The 21,371-nt window shown below is 48.1% G+C and overlaps 1 protein-coding gene across 1 annotated transcript in view; it reads right to left on the reverse strand.

Moving 5' to 3' along the window:
- Positions 1–21,371, reverse strand: part of LOC102739704 (maestro heat-like repeat family member 5) — a 76,760-nt gene that overhangs the window by 43,723 nt on the left and 11,666 nt on the right. The window contains exons 4-8 of the mRNA XM_081817147.1: positions 12,083–12,264; positions 10,481–10,626; positions 9,008–9,136; positions 5,015–5,174; positions 3,405–3,457 (exon numbers count right to left, since the gene is read on the reverse strand). Of these exons, the coding sequence (XP_081673273.1) occupies positions 3,405–3,457; positions 5,015–5,174; positions 9,008–9,136; positions 10,481–10,626; positions 12,083–12,264 (670 nt within the window). The remainder of the gene's footprint in view (positions 1–3,404; positions 3,458–5,014; positions 5,175–9,007; positions 9,137–10,480; positions 10,627–12,082; positions 12,265–21,371) is intronic.

Consider the following 21,371-nt stretch of genomic DNA (forward strand, 5'->3'; position numbering starts at 1 on the left):
AACATTCAGTAGTCTTCTACATATTGATCTCATATTTTGAGATCTTGCTAATTTCTACTTGCAATGAACAGCTGTAGTGTTTGTTAAGCTCCTGTAAGGTTTTCTGTATATGCAACCACATTGTCTGCAAAGAAAGTTAGTTTTACTTTTTCTGCGGCAAGCTGTATGCCTTTCCCTGCCTTTTCTGACCTTCTTACACTGGTTAGGAACTGCGGTGCAATGTGGACAAGGAGTGCGGGGAGTGGTTCTGATTTTCAGTAGGAATGTGCTCAGTTGGTCATCTTTAGTTATATAAGCTCTCCAGAGATGTCAGTTTCCTCCTACTCCTACTTTGAGGGCCATTATCATTATGATATTGTGATTTATAACAAGAGATATATATTTGCTCTTCATCCCATTTCTGGCAGAGCCCCTAAAACCTTTGGGATTTCCTAAGTGATAAGAAAGATAAAGGTGTCTTCTGTTTTCATTCAAGCCTCTTGTAACCACACCTGAGTTTATGCAGATGTGGTCACTTTTGGAGAGCCCATACGTAGGTAACCACAAGATGGGGGCTGGTGGCCGGGGAGCCGACCATGATTAGACGGTTGGAACTTTTGGTCCCACCCCCAACCTCCAGGGAGGAGAGCGGGGCTGCATATTGATCTCATTACCAATGCCCAACAATTTCCTCAGTCATGCCTAGTAACGAAGACTCCATAAACACGCAACAGGACTGGGGTCCAGGAGCTTCCATGTTGGTGCCGATGTGGGGAGAATGGCTCACCTGGAGAGACACGGAGGCTCCGTGCCCTTCCCCACACCGGACCCTGTGCGTCGCTGGCTGGTCCGGCGTTAGATCCTCTTACATTAAACCAGTGATCCAGTGAGTGAAATGTTCTCTAAGTTCTGTGAGCTGCTCTGGCAGATGAATCAAACCCATGGCAGGGGGCGTGGGAACCTCCTGTCTGGAGCTGGTTGGTCAGAAGCAGAAGTCACAAGATCGGCTTGCGGGTGGCATCTGAAGTGGGGGCGTCTCGTGGGACGGAGCCCTCCACCTGTGGGTCTGATGCCGTCTCCAGGTCATGTCAGAGTTGAGATGACACCCTGTCAGGGTCCACTGAGAACTGGAGAATCGCTTGGTGGGAAAACACACATCGAATCACAAGTAGATGTTGCCTGTTGTCAAATGCTTTCCCCTCATTGAGATGGTGATAATTTCCGTACTTTATTCTCTGAACGTATTGAATGGCACTTACTGTTCACAAGTTAAACTGACCTCATGTCCCTGGGGTAAACCCCCCTTCATCATGGTGTATTATCTTTTTTTGTATTTGGCTGGATTCCTTTTGTGGATATTTTATTAAGGAATTTTGACTTAAGGTCATGAAGGGTGTTGGTCTGTAGTTTTCCATAACGTCTTCGTCTGGCTTTGATATCAGGGTTGTGCTGGCCTCATAACGTGATTTGGGACGTGTTCCTTCTCCTATTTTTCTGAGAGAATTCGTAGAGAATTGATAGTATTTATTCCTTAACTATGTGATGGAATTAACCTGTGAAGTATCTGGGCCTGGAGTTTTCTTTGTGAGAAGGTTTATAATTATGATTCAAATTTCTCTGATACAAGACTGCTCAGATTTTCTGTTTCTTCTTGTGATAGTTTGGTAGTTTGTGTTTTTCAGGGACTTTGTCTATTCAATCTAAACTGCTTAATTTATTGGAATCATATTTTATTATTACCGTCCCATGCTTAACGGATGTGTTGTGATATTCCTTCTGTTCTGAGAGGGGCATTTTGTGTTTTTAATTTTTTTGGTCAGGCTGTCAAAGAGCTTATCATTTTATCAAACTTTTTGAATAACTTACTGTTGGGTTTATTCACTGTTTTTTTGTCGCTTTAAAAAATTTCTTTGATTTGTACGCTAGGTTTTATTATTTCCTTCCTTCTTACTTACTTTGGGTTTAATTTGTACCTTTTTGGATAGCTTTTTAGATAACAGATTTTATACCTTTCCTTTCTTTTCTTTTTTATTATTATTATTTTTATTTTTTTTTTAAAGATTTTATTTATTTATTTGAGAGAGAGAGAACGAGAGACAGAAAGCACAAGAGGGAAGAGGGCAGAGGGAGAAGCAGACTCCCTGCTGAGCAGGGAGCCCGATGCGGGGCTCGATCCCGGGACTCCAGGATCACGACCCGAGCTGAAGGCAGTTGCTTAACCAACTGAGCCACCCAGGCGCCCCTATACCTTTCTTTTCTAATATAGGCATTAAAAACATAAATTTCCTCCTAAGGTTGTTTTCTGTTGAACCCCACAAATTCTCATAAGCTGTGTTTTCATGATGGTTCAGTTCAAAGTATTTTCTACTTTCTCTTGTGACTTCTTCTTTGACCCATGGGTTATTTAGAAGTGTAGTGTCTAATTTCCAAATATTTGGAGTTTTTCCAGATACATTTTTGCTATTGATCTCTGATTTACATTCTGGTCAGACAATGTACTCTGTTTGATTTCAATCTTTTAAAATTTGCTGAAACTTGATTACGGCCCAGCAAACGACCTGTCTTGGTGAATGTTCTATTTACATTTGAAAGAAATGTCAATTAGATCAATTTGGTTAATTATGTTGTTCAAGACTTCTCTATCCTTAGTGATTTTTTGTCTTATTTTTCTATTAATTACCCGTATTTCTGCCGCCCTGGTATTATTTCTACCAGATGCCACTTGTTACAGTGGTCCTGCTGCCACTATTATTAGTAACTGAAAATATTAACCAGCATTTAACAAGGGCCTCTCGTGTACCAAGCACAGTGACAAGCACTTTGTGTGGATTACGTCCTGTAGCCCTCACAACAAACATTTGAGCAAGGTATTTTTATCCCCAGTGGACAGACCAGGAAACTAAGGAACAGAGAGGCAAAGTAGGCCACCCAGGTCATACAGCTGTGGTTGGTTGAATCTGGACTCGAACCTAGGTCTGCCAGGGGGCCCATGTCTCTTCTCCTAGCCACAGGAGCCCCTCACATGGGTGTGTGGTCAGAGGGGGGTCTGCATGACACCACTCCTTGACTGTGGCGGCACCGTCCACTCCGGCCTGCTTCCTCCCTCCCTGGTCTCAGATGTGGTCTCTGCATGCTCTCTGGCCCCTCGGTTGTGAATCCAGCACCCAGCATGGGAAGGAAGGGCCTTGTCTGGCTGGACACCTGCTCTGCACCAGGCATCTAGAGACCAAGACTCAACTCCCAACTCCCCCAGGGACCAGCCCCATGAGTCCTTTCCCCTCCAAGCCTGTTTGCTCATCTGCACCCGTGGGGCTTCTCTCTCCTTCCCCTCCCCCCCCCCCACCTCCCAGGGCGAGCAGGTGCCCGGCTCCCCCGTTGCCCCCATCATCCCCGCAGGAGGCCGCAGTGGCTGGGCTCATCCCTACCTGGGCCAGCTGCTCTTCCCAGCATGCCTTCTCTCCCTGGTTGAAGATTGCCTCTGTGGGACAGAAGGGTGTCGCTGGAGGCCAGGTCTGACGTCCACACCAGGGCTGGATCTCAGGCTCCTTCTCCGCCAGCCCTTGGGCACTGAGCTGAGTCTGGGTGAGTCCTGCCTCTGTTTTTCCTGGCTTCGTGAGGGCAGTGAGCTGGGCTTGGGCTCGGGGTCTGGATAGCTGAGCTGCCAGCTGTGGCCTGGCCGCCCCTCCTGTGTGACCTCAGGTGGGCCATGTTGCCTCTCGGGGCCTCAGGCTCTCTGACAGTGAATGGAGGGGGCCATTTGGAATGTGCTAGAATCCCCTTGAGGGTGGGGAAATGAGGCTTGGAGAGGGGTGTGTTGTGAGAACGGAAAGCTTTTATGGAACTTTAGAAACTCAACCTCAGAGGGAGGGCTGCTTTGGGGATGGCCCTGGGGGTCTCAGAGCTGACCTGGGCACAGAGGGACCTCTACCCAGCTTGCCAGCCCCGGGCAGGATGTACGAAGCCGAGTTAAGCTGGGGCCTGCCTCCTCCCAGCCTCAGAGCCCAAACTCCCAAGCTCAGCTTCTGAGGCTTCTCCCGCTGGACCGGGCCCCCCTGTAGATGGCTGGCCGCTACATCCATTTCCTCCCACCGCCCCAACCTCCCGCTGAGGCCCTGAGGGTACACACACCATTCCCTCCTCAAACTCCTACACATTCCTCAAGGCATGGCTCAGGCTTGGCTGCCTCCTTCAGGAAGCCCTCCCTGATGGCCACCGGAGCGGCCCAGTACCTGCTGGGGGCAGCAGTGTGCTCAGCTCACACTTGTGAATGAACGGTGCCTGAATGAAAGCTGGCGTCTGCTTCCCTCGTGAGGCCGTGAGCTCCTGAGGGCAGCGAGCCCGGCACAGGGCAGGTGCTCAGCCAGAGTTGGTTGTTTTGCATTAGCTAAACACTCTCCCTGGCAAGACGCCTCCCTCAGGGTCCTCGGAGACCCCACTGTCCAGGGTGGCCTTCCCGTGGCTCAGGGGCGGTGCTGCTGTGGAAACACTGGGACGTAGATGCCACAGGCCTGTGACGTGCTCCCAGGTGGCTCTGGGCCCCTCACACTGCTTCTCAGAGCTTGGCTTCCTTGTCTGCTAGTGAGGAGGAGCGCCCACCTGCCTCAGTGACCAAGGGACAGGCCTGTGCGGCAGTGCGCGGGCCTCACACCCATCCTGGGCCACCTCCAGAGCCTCCTTGCTCTGTCCTGCTTCTGTCCGGGCCGCTGTGGAAATGCTCCCCGCGGGAGCATGGGCCAGTGGGGACCAGCAGCACAGCGGGCGGGCCAGAGGTCTCCTTTCGTGGGGGTCCTGATGTGGCCCGGGTGGAGGGCTATGGGGAGGCTCGGACCACAGCCCGTTGCCCCTGGCACGGACATGCTTCACTGCTGTGTCCCTGATGCCTGGCTCTGCATTCGTCCCCCAGGTCAACAGTCTCGCCGAGCCCCCTTCTGCCTCTTTCCCTATGATGTGCCCCGCCGCTGCCCTGGGGAGCCGGCAGGCAGAGGGTGACCACGGCGAGGCTGGGGGTGCCTCAGGCCCCTAGGGCAGAACATACCGTTAGAGGTCAGGATGCCCATCACGTAGAGGAGGCTGCGGTGCGGGAAGACGCCCGTCAGGACCTCGGTCTCCAGGTGCTGGGCCACCGCCCGCCACGAGTGCCTGCAGATGGCCAGCAGCACATTGCTGGCCGCGTCCTGGTACGCCTCTTCCATCTCCTGGAGGGCGGGAGGCGCGAAGGAAGAGTGGGCACCTGGACAAAGCTTTGGCATTTCACACACAGGGTCGGGCTTGGTGGGCAGGGCAGCTGTTGTCAACCCAGTTTTTGGTTAGGAAACTGAGGCCAAGATAGCCCAATACACACCGGGCAAGTGAAGTGCGGGCTCCACCCCAGGCCTTAGAGCTTCCTGTGACTCTCAACATCCCTGGTCCTCCTACCGTTCCGGAAACCCACTGTGCTTCCTGCGCTGCTCCGGCCCACCTGTCTATCCGCTGCTCGTCCCGTTTTAAAGCCCGCCCCCCGGGGGCCACACTCAGGAGATGTGGCCTGAAGGCTCCTGTCAACGTCGCCTCTTTGCCTGAGCTCCTGGCGGCTCGGAACAATGTCACGGCCTCTTTCGCACCGTGAATTCCGAGCCCCAGTCTATGCTTCTGTGTCCCGAGGAGGTGGGGTTTCGGCTGCTGGGGGCAGAGGCCCGCCCACCACGGTCTGGTGAAGCGGTGGCCGCGGGCACAGCGGAGCCCGGCCCCGTGTGGCCACACCTGCTCTAGTTTCGGGTTCCTCTTTTCTCCGCTTCTTGGTAGGAGCCACAGGTGATTTCTGTGGCTGCTGGTGTGAGGGAGATGTCACAGGGTCATCGCCGGGCGGAGGCCAGGGGTCCGGCCCGTGTTTGGGGGCATCTGAAAGCGAGGGGGTCTACAGTCCCTCCCTGAACGCCCTGTGATGTTGTTGGAATCCTCATATGAAGTCATTCTGTCGTTTATAATTTACTCCAAGTTTCCATACGAGGGCTTCTCATTAAGGTGGTGGGTTGAAGCCAATTTTGCTCTTTCAAAACAACACCTCACTCAACGACATTTAGGAGATGATTTGAAAAGGACAATAGTATCCACGTTCTGGCAGCTGGAGAGCCGATGAGTGAGAGGTAACGGGGCTGAGCATGAGCCCATGCGGCAGGGTCTCTGCCACTGCTGGGGGGACTCGCGGAGGGCGCGTCTCCCAGACCTCTGCAGCGAGCGGGACTGGGGAGGGTGCGACGGTTTAAGAGGGAGTCAGGTGCCCGAGGCTCTGCCCACTCCACACACCTGCAGGGTCCAGCAAAGTCCAGAGGCTCGGTCTCCGGAGGGGGCAGGCATGGGTCTGTGGTGGGAGGCCAGGTCCTCCACAGCGCTGTCGGGGGCCTTTCTCTCTGGCCAGACACTGTGTTAGGGTCTTTTCTGGGAAATCTGGGCAGCCCAGGACAAAAGTCATGGAGGTCAGCAAAGGTGCTGGGCAGCGGTGGGCTCACTACAGTGGACCCCGAATCCCACCACCTGCCCGTGTGTTCAGAGCTCCCTATCAGCACTAACCATGGGCAGGCAGCCACGCTGGAGAAGCCTCGGGTGTGGGAGACGAAAACCACCACCACACACCCGACAAAACTCAGAAAACAGCTCCTTGGAGGAAATACAGGCCAAACAGAGAAATGAAAACTTCAAGCGAAGCTGTGTCTTTAACATCCTGAGAGATAAGAGGAGGTATTGCATCCACAAAAGCTATAAACAGCATGATGCGAAAAGGAACATTCTGGGGACAATATCAAGATTGCAAGAGAGTCGAAGGCACAAGGAGCAGAGCCGGAAACGCAATAGGAAGTCGGGGAGACAAAGAGTCTTCAGAGAGCAGAACAGAGGGCGGGGAGCTGCTCGAGGAGAGACCAGATGAGAATATTGGGGACCACCGAGCAGCCCGCAATGGCGTGTCAGACGTCCCTGAAGCCTTGGGCAGAGAAACCCAGGAGGTGAGACCATCAGTGGATTAAGTGAGGAATGTTCCAGAAGCAAAGGGCCCAAGCGGCCAGACTGCAGGAGGCAGGGCGGGAAGGCATGGTGGCTGGGACAGACCTAGAGCGAGGCGCCCTTGGGGAGCTGCAGAGCATGCAGACTCAGGGAAGATGCTGCATGCCTGTCAGCAGGAAGGTGCGGGCGGACAAAGGTCTAATGTCCAGAATGGCTTTGGAGTCTCTATGGCGGCACCAGGGGCAGCAGGGAGACCACGGATGCTATTGCCAACATGACAATGATCTTGTCGAACGGGAAAGGACTGAGCTGCAAAGCAAACCAAAAGTTTATTTGGGATCTTTGATCCCAATCGGGGAGACACAGATTCAGCAGGTAACGGAAATGTGCTTGGCATTGGGGAGGAGAAAGAGGTCTACACAGGATAGGTCACTATGCTGGTTGCTAGGTCGGTGTTCAGGGAAATAAGCCTCATTCTGGGAAATGCAACATGACGTGGCCGTTTGCGGCCAGCTCGGCCTGAAGTTCACACTCATCCAGGCGTGGATGTGTATGAGACCCACCTCCCTGGTGGCCCTCGGCACCACTCTGACCGTCCTGACTTCATTTCAGATGTTTCTGTCCACGGTCTCCAACACAGAGTCCAGGGTGAACCAGAACAGACAGATTTCCAGAAATGCCTGGTCTCAAGCTATACTTCCCAAACACACGTTTTCAAGAAGCTGCCAGAGGGTGTGTGTCTCCAAAGCAAGAGAGCGAGCCAGAAAAGAGGAAGGCCTGGGGTCTCCGAGACGCTGTCCCCGGCTGGGATGGGCTATGGGGTCCCAGATTGGGCTTTGGACACCAAGATGACAGCAGACGCGCTCGGCTGGCTGGGACCTGGGTGATGACGTGCCTGTTCTCCCCTGTGAGTCCTGGACCAGCTCGTGGTACCTACAGAAGTGCTCGCACTGGCCCACGCTGGAGAGCTGGTGGTGGGCGGTGGCATGTGCGGAAGCAGGAGGTGCCCTGCCTCGGAGGGGCTCTTGTCCACCTGCAGGGAGGCTGAACCAGGCCACCACCCGGACGCTGGTGGGCTCTGCTTGTCTCGCAGCCCTCAACAGCCTGGGTCACCACTGCCCCTCTCTCTTACCACTGGTCTGTCGACTATTTGTAGGTGCCTTGCATTTTAAAAATATGCCTGGCATGCTTTACACGATGACTTAAATTTAAAAAAAGGTACAGAATTTTAGAACACAAATACACTGGCTATGAACTTTGTTCCTGTTTTTCTCTGATATCCACACTGGAAGGGTCTATAGACTTCTTTGTGGGGAGCACGGAGACTGGTCACGTTGGCCATTTACCAGCTGGTTAACTGCTGCAGGCAAATCTCTTAGATGGCCGGAGCCTCGGCCCCTCTGTCTGTAAATGGGGGTCCTATATATGGATTCCCACTTCATGGAGTGCCAAGGCTCAGTCCTGTGATGACAAGTCACGTCCACCATGGGGCAACCCTGGGCTAGTCTGCCTAAATAAGAGCTACCAGCCCTCCAGGCCCTGGAGCCGAAGTCCCCAAGGCCGTTGGCAGGCCTGGGGAAGGTCCGGGGACCACATCCTGAGGTGGGTGGGTAGGAGTGGTGTGGTCTCCAGCAGGCGGGACCCAGGAGGCGGCCGCAGAGGCGGAGTTAAGCCTGGAGAATGGGTGGGACTCGTAGGAGGGCTTCAGAGGCTGGGTGTGGGCAGCCGCCGTGGGAATGGTAAAACAGGTGGTGGTGGTGGGGGCCAGGGCAGAGACTACCAGGAAAGGGCGCTAAACTACTGCTGACATTCGGCGCTTCCACTTATGGGCCCTGTAGACTCAGATAAGCAATGAGCTCTCTGAATCTCACCTTTCTCAACTGTAAAATGGGCACGTGAGGTTGTCCCTCTGAAGGGGCTGGTGGTAAGAAAATGAAAAGGACAGAGATCACTTGGTTAACCACAGGGCTGGGCACCCCCACCATTATTTGGATGCTGGGGGCAGCAGCCTGTGTTCCCAGAAGTGGCCTTTTTGCTGGGATGGGAGGCACACCGTGGACTTGGTCATGTTCTCCAGGGCCAGCTGCATGAACGACTTCTCCCAGGCCTCCTCCAGGGAGTCGCTGGCTTCAATGACGGCCTCCAGGATGTGGAACAGCCGGAACCTGTGGCGGGAGGAGATCTGTGGGTGGCAGAGTGGGCAGAGGTTCAGAGGCACGTTGGGTTTGGTCACATGGGGAATGGCCACCAGTGAAAGCCTAGGCGTGGGGAGGCTGAGGAGGCCAGAGGGAGAAGGAGAGGACAAATGGAGGCACTTGGCCATTTGTCCAATAACCATTTAGTGAACATGCACTATGTGCAGTCCTTGAACTAGGTTCTACAGAGACAGATGAATCAAAGTTTGTCTCTATCCTCCGAAACTGCTATGGGATTTTATTTATTTATTTATTATTATTATTAAAAAATTTTTTTTAAAAGATTTTATTTATTTGACAGAGAGAGACAGCTAGAGCAGGAACACAAGCAGGGGGAGTGGGAGAGGGTGAAGCAGGCTTCTCGCGGAGCAGGGAGCCAGATGCGGGGCTCGATCCCAGGACCCTGGGATCATGACCTGAGCCAAAGGCAGATGCTTAATGACTGAGCCACCCAGGCGCCCCTGTTATGGGATTTTAAAAGCATTCTGCCTCTACAGTCAGTTCATTCATTTATTTTTTAAAAAAGATTTTATAGAGTGAGTGAAAGTGAGAGAGATCACAGAGGGGGAGAGAGAGAAGCAGGTTCCCTGGTTGAGAGGAAAACCTGATGCAGGGCTTGATCCCAGGACCCTGGGATCACAACCTGAGTCAAAGGCAGGCGCCTAACCAACTGAGCCACCCAGGCGCCCCCATTCATTCATTTATTTATTCATTCATTTATTCACCCACTCATTAAAACTTAATCAGATCTTCCTGCTAATTATCCATCTGTCCATCTACCAACCTATCCAAACATCCATCCATCCATCCATCTATCCATCCATCCACACATCTATCCACCCATCCATCCATCTATTCAACTATCCATCCATCCATCCATCCATCCACCCATCCAACTATCCATCCACCCATATATCCACCCATCCAACTATCCATCCATCATCCATCCATCCATCCATCCATCCACCCAACTATCCACCCATCCAACCATCTATCCATCCGTCTGTCCGTCCATCCATCCATCCATCCACCCACCCATCCACCTCTGCCACTTAATCGTTCTGTGACTTTAGGCAGATCACTTCCCTTTCCTAAGCCTGTTTTCTTATCTATGGGGATCATAATATCTATATCATGGGACTATTCTGAGGGTGGTCACACATGTTGGTCCAACTTCCTCCCTCCCCACTCAGCCTATTGGACATACGAGGAGATCAACTTGCCCCAAATCATTTAGTTGTACCAAAGAGCCAGGATTTGAACTGGACTTGTGGTCTGGCCCTCCCCTTTGCTCCCCATGCAGTCCCTCCAATGGCCCAAGCAACTCCCACCTCAGGGTTGTCTACAAAGTAGTCATGGATGGTTTCCAGCACCAGGTTGGGGGCCCCATAAGCCATGTTCTTGATCTTCTTGATGATGTACTTCAGGTGGAGGGGGTCTGAACTATTCAGGTCTCGGAGCATCTTGAAGCAAATAGCTAAAGAAGATGGAAAAAGTGTGAGGGTTGATGTGATATGGGAAGGTTACATTGTGCCATCAGGAATAAGTGGATAGAGAAGGGGGTAGGGCCAGGAAAGGGAAACAATGATCTGAAAATGAGGACTGAAGAACTGAACTCATTGGGAATTCCTGGGCCTCCTGACTGTCCAAACAGTCCTCCTGGAGTTTGAGATAGGATAAGAAGCAGGAATGCAGGGTGACTGGGTGGCTCAGTTGGTTAAGCTGCTGCCTTCGGCTTAGGTCATGATCCCAAGGTCCTGGGATCGAGCCCCGCATCTGGCTCCCTGCTCAGGGAGAAGCCTGCTTCTCCCTCTCCCACTACCCCTACTTGTGTTCCCTCTCTCACTGTGTCTCTCTCTGTCAAATAAATAAAATCTTTTTTTAAAAAAAAAAAAAGAAGCAGGAATGCATGAAGATTTCACACCCTTATATACCCATGCATATTTCCATCCATTCATTGATTCAACCACTTTTTCATGCATCCATTTATCCAATCATCTATCATCTACCTATCCATCGATCCATCTGTCCATCCACCCACACATTCATTCATATGTCTATTTGTCCATCAATTCATCTACCCATCCACCTGTCTGTCCATCCTTACATTCACCCATCAATCCATGCATTAATAAATGTATCCATCCATCCATCTGTCACCCATCTGCTCATAAATTTATCTACTTGTCCATCCACCCATCCATTCATAAGTTTATTCATCCATCCATCACACATCCACTCAAATTAGCCATCCATCCCTCTGTCCCTCTATTTATTCTTCCCTTCACCCCTTCACCTTCTATCTAGTCATTCAACATTCAATGATGTTCCCTCTGTGTCGTCATAGGTCTGTGAGTGAGGGCTCAAAGAAGAGTCAGGGCCCAGCTCAGTTCTGAAGGAGCCTCCAACCCATGGGAGCCCTACCCACTATCAGTGGACTTTTGTCCTGTAGTTGTATAAAAGACCCTGGGCACACAGCGAGGAGAGGGGCAAAACATTCCAACAAAGAGGGAGGGACATTTAGGACTGGCTACTCAGAGGAGGTGGCAATTTAACTTTGCCTAGAAGGATGAAGGCAAGTCATCCTTTGAATGAGGAGATAAGCATTCCTGTGAGAGGACCAGGCCAAGGTTGAGGTCCTAAGGTGGGAAAAGGTGTGGGAAGAAAGTGGAAGGTGAAGTGTGAGGGAGGGAGGGAATTTTTGGGCTTTGGATGGTGCCTCAGGAGGCATGAAGAGACCAAGGAGGGTGTGTAGGGCTCTGCTGAAAGCCTCGCTATGTCCACAAGGTCCTTGACATCCCCAAGATCCCACCAGTGTGGATTCCTTCTGGTCCTCATCCCCAGGACTTTTTTGAGTGGAGGCACCTGATAGGGTCTGCTGGAACCTGACCACGCCATCTCCACCCTGCCAGAGTCCCAGGGCTGGTGATCACCTGCATTATAGGCTTCCTCCATGAACATCTTGTGCTCCTTGGGCACAAGAGCAGCCTGGCTGCTCTGTGACTTGCAGAGCAGGATGGTGGTGGGGTGTGCCTGTCTGTCCCTGTGAGCAGGGTCCTGAGGTACCTTCATGCAAGATAGGTCCTTTGTGGATCTGGAGACATGGGAGGAGAATCTGAAATGGAAAAGAGGTCCAGGGTGTGTGTGTATCTGGGCACCTTTTTGTGCATCCATGAATGCAAGCCCAGTAGACACTGAGAGCCATGTTGGTCAGGATCAGGCTTAGCAATGTCCTTCTGTGTGTCCACCTTTCTGTTCATTGGTCTGTCTGAATTCCAAGGGGGGAGTAGGGAAGGAGTCTGGAGGCCTCAAGGATGTTGTTAAGTAGGCAGTATTGCCTGTGGGCCTGGAGAGGCCTGACTCCTAGCAAGTGCTGGTGTCACAGACATGACTGACAGGACCTGGAGGGCTCAGGGTATGGCGTCCCCAGCTCCAGCTCTTGCACTGATTTGGAACAGCCAGTCTTTTCAGGACAAACATGAGAGTGCCCTGGCTACCCAGATGTCACTGAGGGGGTCTTTGAGAGAGGTCCAAGAGCTGCAGAGCAAGTGGGAGCAGGAGCCATGAAGATGGGTGCACTGGACCACATCCTCATCTGTGCCCCAGGCCCAACCGTCCTGGTGCTTGAGAACAATTATGTGTGCATGATGGAGACACTGAGAAGAGCTGTGTGGCAGGGGCAAGGAAGGACATCAGCCCTCACTTTTTCTTTTGCAAATGTGCGGACAGGATTCCCTCAGACTGTGCTCTTTGCCAGAGGGGCCAAAAAAGGAGGAATCCTTCATTTTTGGGGTAGTGCCCAAGCTGTTTGTTTCACAACTTCCTCTTGGACCCTCCTGGCAGAAGTGGGTTCTGCTCTACTTGCTCTGGGACCTCATTTCTTGTTCACTCACAGTTCCCAGTTCCCAAGTACTGACCACGGGCATGGTGTATTCTTTCTAGCCACTAAGGATATAACTAAAGATATATGGATATCTAATGTCTGATATTAGTGGGTTTGTATATTTATTCCCCCAATTTTTGAGTTGTTTAAGGAAGGAGGGGGAATCTGGTCTTTGTTGCTCCATCTTTGAGGGAAGCACTGGTATTGTCTTCATCTTCTTCAGGACTTTGCGGTGTTTTCTGAGTTCAGTGGGGAACCACAGAGGTTTTTGAGTGACATGATCTGACATACATTTCTTATGTGGTAGAATAAATTAATGGGTAAATGTTAAAAGAGATGAACCACCTTCTAATATACCACATAATGTACCTATAGAATTTGTTGATGGTTTTTTGTCTTGTTCACTTTGAATAAAAAATTACCAGGCACACATGGCAGCAAGAAAATATGACCCCTAAGTAGGAGAAAAAAATTAATTGATCAAAAGCAACACAGAAATGACACAAATGGTAGAATTAGTAGACAAGGACTTTAAATGTTATTGTAACAATATTCCACATGTTCAGCATGGTAGATTAAAACATAAGCATGCTAAGGAGAGACATGGAAAACATAAGCAAGATGAAGAATACAATGTTTGAGATTAAGAATACACTGGATAAATTTAAGAGCAGATTAGACACAGTAGAAGCAAAGGTTAGTGAACTTGAAGATACTATAGCAGAAACTACCCCAAAATGGAACACAAATAGGAAAAAGACCAGAAAAAACGGAATAGAGCAATCAGTGAATTGTAGAACAACCTCAAAACAGTGTGTGTGTAATGTAAATCCTCACAGGAGAAGAAAGGGAGACAGAAAACAATATTTGAGGAAATAATATCTGAAGTTTCCAAATTAATAAAAACTAAAAATCCCACAGATCCAAGAAAATCAATGAACCTCAAGTGAAAGAAACATGAAGAAAATTAAACCAAATGACATTGAAATAAAATTGCCTAAAGCCAATGCTAAGAGAAAATTTTAAGAAAGAAAGCCAGAGAAAAGTCAGAGAAAGAAAGACACGTTATATGCAAAAGTATAAAGATAAGAGCAAGAGTATAGTTCTAGTCAGAAATAATGCAAGCAGGGTGCCTGGGTGGCTCAGTCATTAAGTGTCTGCCTTGGGCTCAGGTCATGATCTCAGGATCCTGGGATCGAACCCTACCTCAGTCTCCTTGCTCTGTGGGGATCCTGCTTCTCCCTCTCCCTCTGCCCCTGCTGTGTTCCTTCTCTGTCTCTCTCTCTCTGTCAAATAAAAAATAAAAAAAAATCTTTTCAAAAAAAGAAATAATGCAAGCATTGGAGACATAGAGCAACATTTTAAAACACTAAGAGAAAAAAAAAAAAAACACCTGGCGAGCTAGAATCCTATACTCAGAGAAAAAAAAATTAAAAACTGATGGTATAACCAAACCTTTATCATATGCACTAAAGCTGAAAGAATTCATAACCAGCAGACCTGCACCATAAGAAGTGTTTGAGGAAGTCTGTCAGGTGGAAGGAGAATAATACCAGATGGAAATATGGAAACACATAAAAGAACAGAGAACAGTGGAAATGGTAAATATGTAGGTGAATGTAAAATATTTTTTCTTATTTTTCAAGTTTAAAGTAAAAACACCAATGCTTTGTAGGGCTTATAGCAAATGTAGAAGTAAAATATATGTCAGCAATACCATAAAAGCCAGGAAAGGGAAATGGAAATAATATATTGTAAGATTCTTATACTATAAGTAAAGTGGCATAATATCACTTGAAGGTAGGCTGGGATATGGTAAATTTGTAAACTACAAGCCCTAAGCAATCACTAAAAAATCAGGGAGTCAACTAAAAATATATATAGCTAATAAGCCAACAAAAGACATAGAGGCAAAGAGGAAAAATAGAACAAAGAAGAGAAGAAAAAAAGTGAAAACAAATTGCAAGATGGTAGATTAAAACAAAATCATTTCAACAGTCACATTAAATATAAATGATTTAACTATCTCAATCGAATAGCAGAGACTGTCAAATTGAATAAAAAATCAAGACCCAAATATATGCTGCCTATAAGAAATACACTTGAAATCTAATAGACACAAATCAATGAAAAATAAAAGATGAAAAAAGATATACCATGCTAACAATATTCTAAAGAAAACAGAAGTGGCTACGTTAATATTAGGAAAAGTATATTTTTGAGTGAATAATATAACTAGAGATAAAGAGAATCAGTTCATAATGATAAAGGGATCATTTGTCAAGATGACTTACAATTCTAAATGTTCATGCACCTAATAACAGAACTTCATAATATATAAAGTAAAAAAGATAGAACCAAAAGGAGAAATAGTTGAAGAATAATTGAATCATAGTTGAAGATTTCAGCATCCCTCTGTTAATAATTGATAGAACAAGAAGACAGATATAATCATTAAGGATATAAAAGACTTGATAATACTCTTGGCTAATGTAATCTAATTAGCATTTACAAAACTCTCCATCTAACAACAGAAGAACACACATTTTCTTCAAGTTCATGTGGAACATCTACCAAGATAGATCATATTGAGCCATAAAATAGTCTCAATAAGTTTAAAAGGATTCAGATCAAACAAAGCATACTCTTTGACCACAACAGAATGAAATTAGAAATCAATGACAGAAAGATAGATGGGAAATCCCCAAGTATTTTGAAAACTAAATAACAATTTTAAATAATGCATGGGTCAAGAAGAAATTAAAAAGAGAAAGTAAAAAGTATTTTGAACTGAAAGAAAATGAAAACACAACATATAAAAATGCATGAGATGCAGCTAAAGCAGTGCTTTGAGGGAAATTTATAGCATTAAAACTTATAGTATTAGAAAAGAATAGAGGTCTGAAATCAATGACCTAAGTTTCCATCTTAAAAACTAGGGGAAAAGGGGCAAATTAAGCCCAAAGAAGGAAAATAATAAAAAGTAGAGCAGAAATCAATGAAGTGGAAACAGAAAAACAATAGAGAAAATCAATGAAACCAAAAGCCAGCTTTTTGAAAAGATACATACATTTGAAAACTTCTATCAGGCTTTATTAGGGCAAAAAGAAAGAAGACACAAATTATTAATATAAAGAGGGAGAATAGGTACATCATTAAAAATCCTACCGACATTAAAATGATAGTGAGAGAGTATTATGAACAACTTGATGCGAATAAATTTGACAACCCAGATAAAATGAATTCCTTAGTCATAAAATAGCAAAGCTCAATCAAGAATAACTGCATAACCAGAATAGCCAGTTGTCTATTATAAACATTGAATTTGTAGTTGAAGACCTTCCCACAAAGAAAACTTTAGGCCCAGGTGGCTTTACTCTTAAACTCTATCATTTAAGGAACAAATGATACCAATACTATAAAACTCTGCCAGAAAATTAAAGAGGGAACACTTCCTAACTCATTCAGTGAGGTGAACATTAGTGCCCTGATACCAAAACCAAAGAAAGGCACTGCAAACTTTCTTAACATACGAATCCAAAATATACAGACATGTGTATCTACCATGACCAAGTGGGTCTTATCCTGGGCATGCAAGGCAGGTTGAGCAATCGAAAATCAGTCAATGTAAATTACCATATTGGTAGATGAATGAAGAAAATAATATAATCATCTCAGTAGATACAGAGAAAGCATTTGACAAAATTCAACATATATTCACAATAAAAACAAGAATTAAAGGAATTTCCTTAACCTGATTAAAAACATCTACAAAAATCCTATAGCTAATATTATACTTATTAATGGTGAAAGACTGAATGTTTTCCTCACATCATTGGGAATGAGGGAAGGGGATGTCTGTTTTCACCACTTCTATTCAACATGGTACTGAAGGCTCAGTCAATACAAACAGGTAAGAAAAGAAATTAAAAGTGTGCAGACTGGAAAGGAAGAAAAAAGCTATCTCTACTTACAGAGGATGTTATCATCTAATTAGAAAATTCCAAAGAATCTACAAAAATCCTACTAGAACTGAACAGGGTGTCTGGCAAATTTGCAAAAATAAAGTCAGGATGCAAAAATCAGTCATATTTCTCTATACTAGCAAAAAGCAATTGGGACTTGAAAATAAAAAGGTACCATATGCAGTAGCATTAAAGATCATGAGATATTTAGGTACACTAAGAAATAATTGCAAGGTCTATGAACTGTAAAATATAAACTAGCAATGAAATAAAGAAATAAAGAAAACTTTAATAAGTGAGAGATATACCACGTTCATGGATCAGAAGACTCAATATTGTTAAGATGTCAGTTTTGTAAAAATATCTCTAAATATTCAATGCAAAAAGTCCAGAAAAAGACTCACACGTACAAGGCTAACTGACTTTAAAAAAAACTTAACTGTATTAATTTAAATTTTTAAAGTAGGCTCCACACCCAATGTGGGGCTTGAACTCACAACCACGAGATCAAGAGTTGCATGCTCTACCCACTGAGCCAACCAACTGCCCCAAAGCCAACTGATTTTTGATAAAAGTCAAAATAATTCTATTAAGAAAATGTATCCAACAAATAGCGTGCAATAACTGGATGTACACATGCAAAAATGTCCCCCAGTTTATGTTTCATGCTCTATCCAATAATTAATCAAGATAGATCACAGACCTAAAAGCAAAACCTAGAATCTAAACTTCTCGAAGAAAATGTAGGAGAAAATCTTTGTGATTAAAGATTTCTTAGATGTGACACCCAAAGCACAATCCATAGAAGAAAAAATATTAAGCTGGATTTCATCAAAATTAAGAACTTCTTGAAAGACATCTAGAAAAAATGAACAGATAAGCTGTGGACCTGGAGGAAATATTTGCAAATCACATATCTGATAAAGATCCGTATCCAGAATATATAAATAACTCACGAAACAAAACGAAAAACTCAAACATAAACACAAACGGTCTAACAAAATACAGAAAGAAGATTTGAATAGACATTCCCCCAAAGGAGATGAACAGATGGCAAATAAGCCCATAACAAGTGCTCCACATCATTCTTCACAAAGGAAACAAGTGAAAACCACAGTGGGATATCGCTACACGTCTACTAGAATAGCTAAAATTGGGGAAAAACCTGAAAATAACAAGTGCTGGTGAGGTTGAGGGGTAACTGGACCTCTCGCACATTGCTGGTGAGGATGTGAAACAGTGCAGCCAGGGCAGAAAGTAAGTGTGGTGCTTTCTTAGAAGGTCAAACATACACTCACCACCCAACTCTGCCGCTCCACCCCTAGCTGTTTACTCAGGTGAAATAACACCTTACTTTCACACAAAATCTGTATGCGAATGTCTATAATGGCTCTGTTTGTAATAGCCCCAAACTGAAGAAATGCACATGTCCTTTGGTGAATGCATAAGGAAACTGTGTATTACATCCATGGAAGTACTCAGCAGCAACAAAAAGAAATGAATCACTGAGAAACACAACAACATGGACCGTTCTTAAACTCATCATGCCACGTGAGGGAAACCAACCCCTGAAAGCCACACACTGTATCATCCCACCTTGATGGCTTTCTGAAGAAGGTCAACGAAACAGAAAACAGGTTTCCAGGGATGGGAAGTTGGGGGAGGGCTGACTACAAAGGGCATGGGGGATTCTGGGGAGATAGATCTGTTTCATATCTTTTGCTTGTGGTAGTGGATTCACGACTGTATGACTTTGTCAAAACTTGCAGAGTTATCCACTAAAGAGAGAATTTTACTGTACATAAATTATACCATAATAAAAATGAAAGCAAGATCTCTAAGAACAGAAATGATTTCACCGCCCCCCCCCTTCTGCTTTCTCTTGCTTATTCCATCCCAGTCACAGTGAGCTCCTGCTGCTCCTCAAACCGCCAGGCATATTTCTACCTCAGGACCTTTGCACTGGCTGATCCTTCAGTCTGGGGAACATCCTTCCTCCAGATAGCTGCTTGGCTCAGTTTCTCACCTCCTTCGAGTCTTGGCTCAATTATTACCTCCTAGATGAACTTATTTAAAATTGCAGCCTGCCCCCCACCCGCCTCTCTACCCCCTCCCCCTCTCAACTTTTTCCCTATCACTTTTAACCTTGTAGCATTAGATAACTTACTTTATTACATCTACTGTTTATTGGCTGTCTGCCCCACTGGAAGGTAGCCACCAGGGCAGGGATCTTTATGTCTTATCTCCAGTTGTATCCCCCAACACCTGTAACAGTGCCTGGCACACCAAGCAGGTGCTCAGCAAATATTTGTGGGATGAATGTTAGAGCGATGTATCAAAGCAACAGTGAGCCCATCCTCATCTCTGGAAAAGGCCTGTGACAGCCCCCCTGCTCTCACCCCAACAGCGCCCTCGCCAGGATCCAGCTGTCCAAGCCCGGTCCACCTGACCGGTCGGCCTTTACTCTCCTGAGCCCGCTGCCCAGAGCGTGGGTCCTTTCTCCTCCTCTCTCCCTGTCCCTTTCAGGGCAATGCACAGAGGCCCACCCCTCAGCCTTCTTGACTTGGAAAGAGCATCCTGGGGTTGGGGTGCTTCCCCCGACTCCCCGGCTGACCGAGGGCCCTCCCTGGCTCTCCTGAACCCTGGTGTCCCTGCTGACTATCCCCTGGCCCTTTTCCTTCCCAAGTGTCCCTCGGGATGTGCTGGCTATCCCTGGGTCCCCAACATGTCCTGTGCAGGCTGTCAGTGAAGGTCGATAGAACAAACGAGTGAGCGGGTGAGTCTGAGGCGCACTGCCTTGGGGGGACTTCCTCAGACAGTGAGACCCTCCTCCTCCCGTCCTCCTCGAGCTGTTCCTGGCAGTCCTGCCTCCGCCAGCTCCCTTCTCAGACGGTGTTCAGGCTCACTCCATCCCATAGCCATGCCGGAACTGAGGACCCTCCCCACTGTCCGCCTCTTTGGGAACCAGTGACCAGGTGGCCAAGCAGGGGACACTCCTGGGGTTGATGGGCCAGAGATGTCGCATTTCTGCACTCAGCCAGACTGTCCTCAGGAAGCTGTCACGTCCAGGGCACGTGTCGGGATGACAGCGTTTACCAGGTGTGGGGGCAGAGACGGGCTGGGGCCCTTGGCCTGGAGTGGCTGGCCATCTCCGTCATTCCCGAGCCCTCCACAGTGCTCGGGGGAGCCTCATCGCTTCCTGCCTTCATTCCTTCAGTGAGTACCTATTGCAGCCAGGCACTGCTCCAGGCCCTGGGGCTTCGTCCGAACGACACACAAAGAAAGCCCTTCCCTCGTAGTGCTCGTGTTCTGGGGCAGAGGCAATGGACAGATTCTGTCCTGCACCAGCTGGGGACAGTGAGATGGGGAAATCGAGCAGGGACAGGGTTTGGACAAGCTGCGGGGCCATGCTAGACAGCCTGGTCAGGGAGCCTCGGCTATCAGGGTGCCGCTGGGGTGAGGCTGTCCGACAGGTGCCCAGTGTGGGGGTGCTGGGTGGTTGGACGAGTGAGTGATGTGTAGATGAAGGCATTCTGGGGGGGGGCTCGCCCCTGCTGCACACAACGTCCTGCCAGAGAGGGATGGGTGCCCCTCTCGTCACCTCTCCTCTGACCCTCCATCCCTACCTCGTCACACTCCATACTGTCCTCACACACCAACCCCAAGCGGTGCAGAGACACAGAGAGATTCAGTGACCTGTCCCAGGACACACAGCCTCTGTGGGATGAGGCTGGTTCAGACCCAGCCTGAGTCCGAAGCCTGCATCCTGGGGACGGTGGCCGGCGGGGCTCAGTGCACACTTGAACCTTCCTGCCACCTCTCAAAAAACCAGCCACTTCCCTGCCACTCCCAGAAAGTGTGGCCTTCCCGACGGAGGCTGGCTGGTGCCACCTCTGTGGGAATCTCACCACGGGTTGGAGCCCGGCTCCCCTCTGCACCCAGGAGGGAACTCAGGCTGCTCAGTGTCACCCACAAGCACTTGGCCGGTATCTCGCCCTAAAACGGCATCCTAGCCCTGTGACGACCAAAACTGAATATATTTTTAAATACAGAAAAACGGCAGAAGCATAGTCAGGCAAACAGCTGCAGAGGGGAGCGTTTTCTCGCCTTCGAAGTGATCCAAGATGTGGCAGAGGAGGAGACGGGCCTGACAACACACACACGGAGACGACTGTGTGCAGACCAAAATAACCGAGTTCAAAGCAGGTGCGAAGCTGCTCCTTCTGGAACAGCCCGCCACGATGGGCGTCACAAACGGGAACCCTGCTCCGGATCCGCCCGGGGACAGTCTGGAGAGCTGGGCCTGCCCCGGCCCCATGGAGGGCGCCCTGGGGGTCTGAGGTGGCAGGGGAGGGAGCTCGCCTGCCCCTGCCC

This window comes from Leptonychotes weddellii, chromosome 4 (assembly GCF_054177405.1).
Source record: "Leptonychotes weddellii isolate Sample4059 chromosome 4, ASM5417740v2, whole genome shotgun sequence".
In the NCBI taxonomy this organism is placed as follows: Eukaryota; Metazoa; Chordata; class Mammalia; order Carnivora; family Phocidae; genus Leptonychotes; species Leptonychotes weddellii.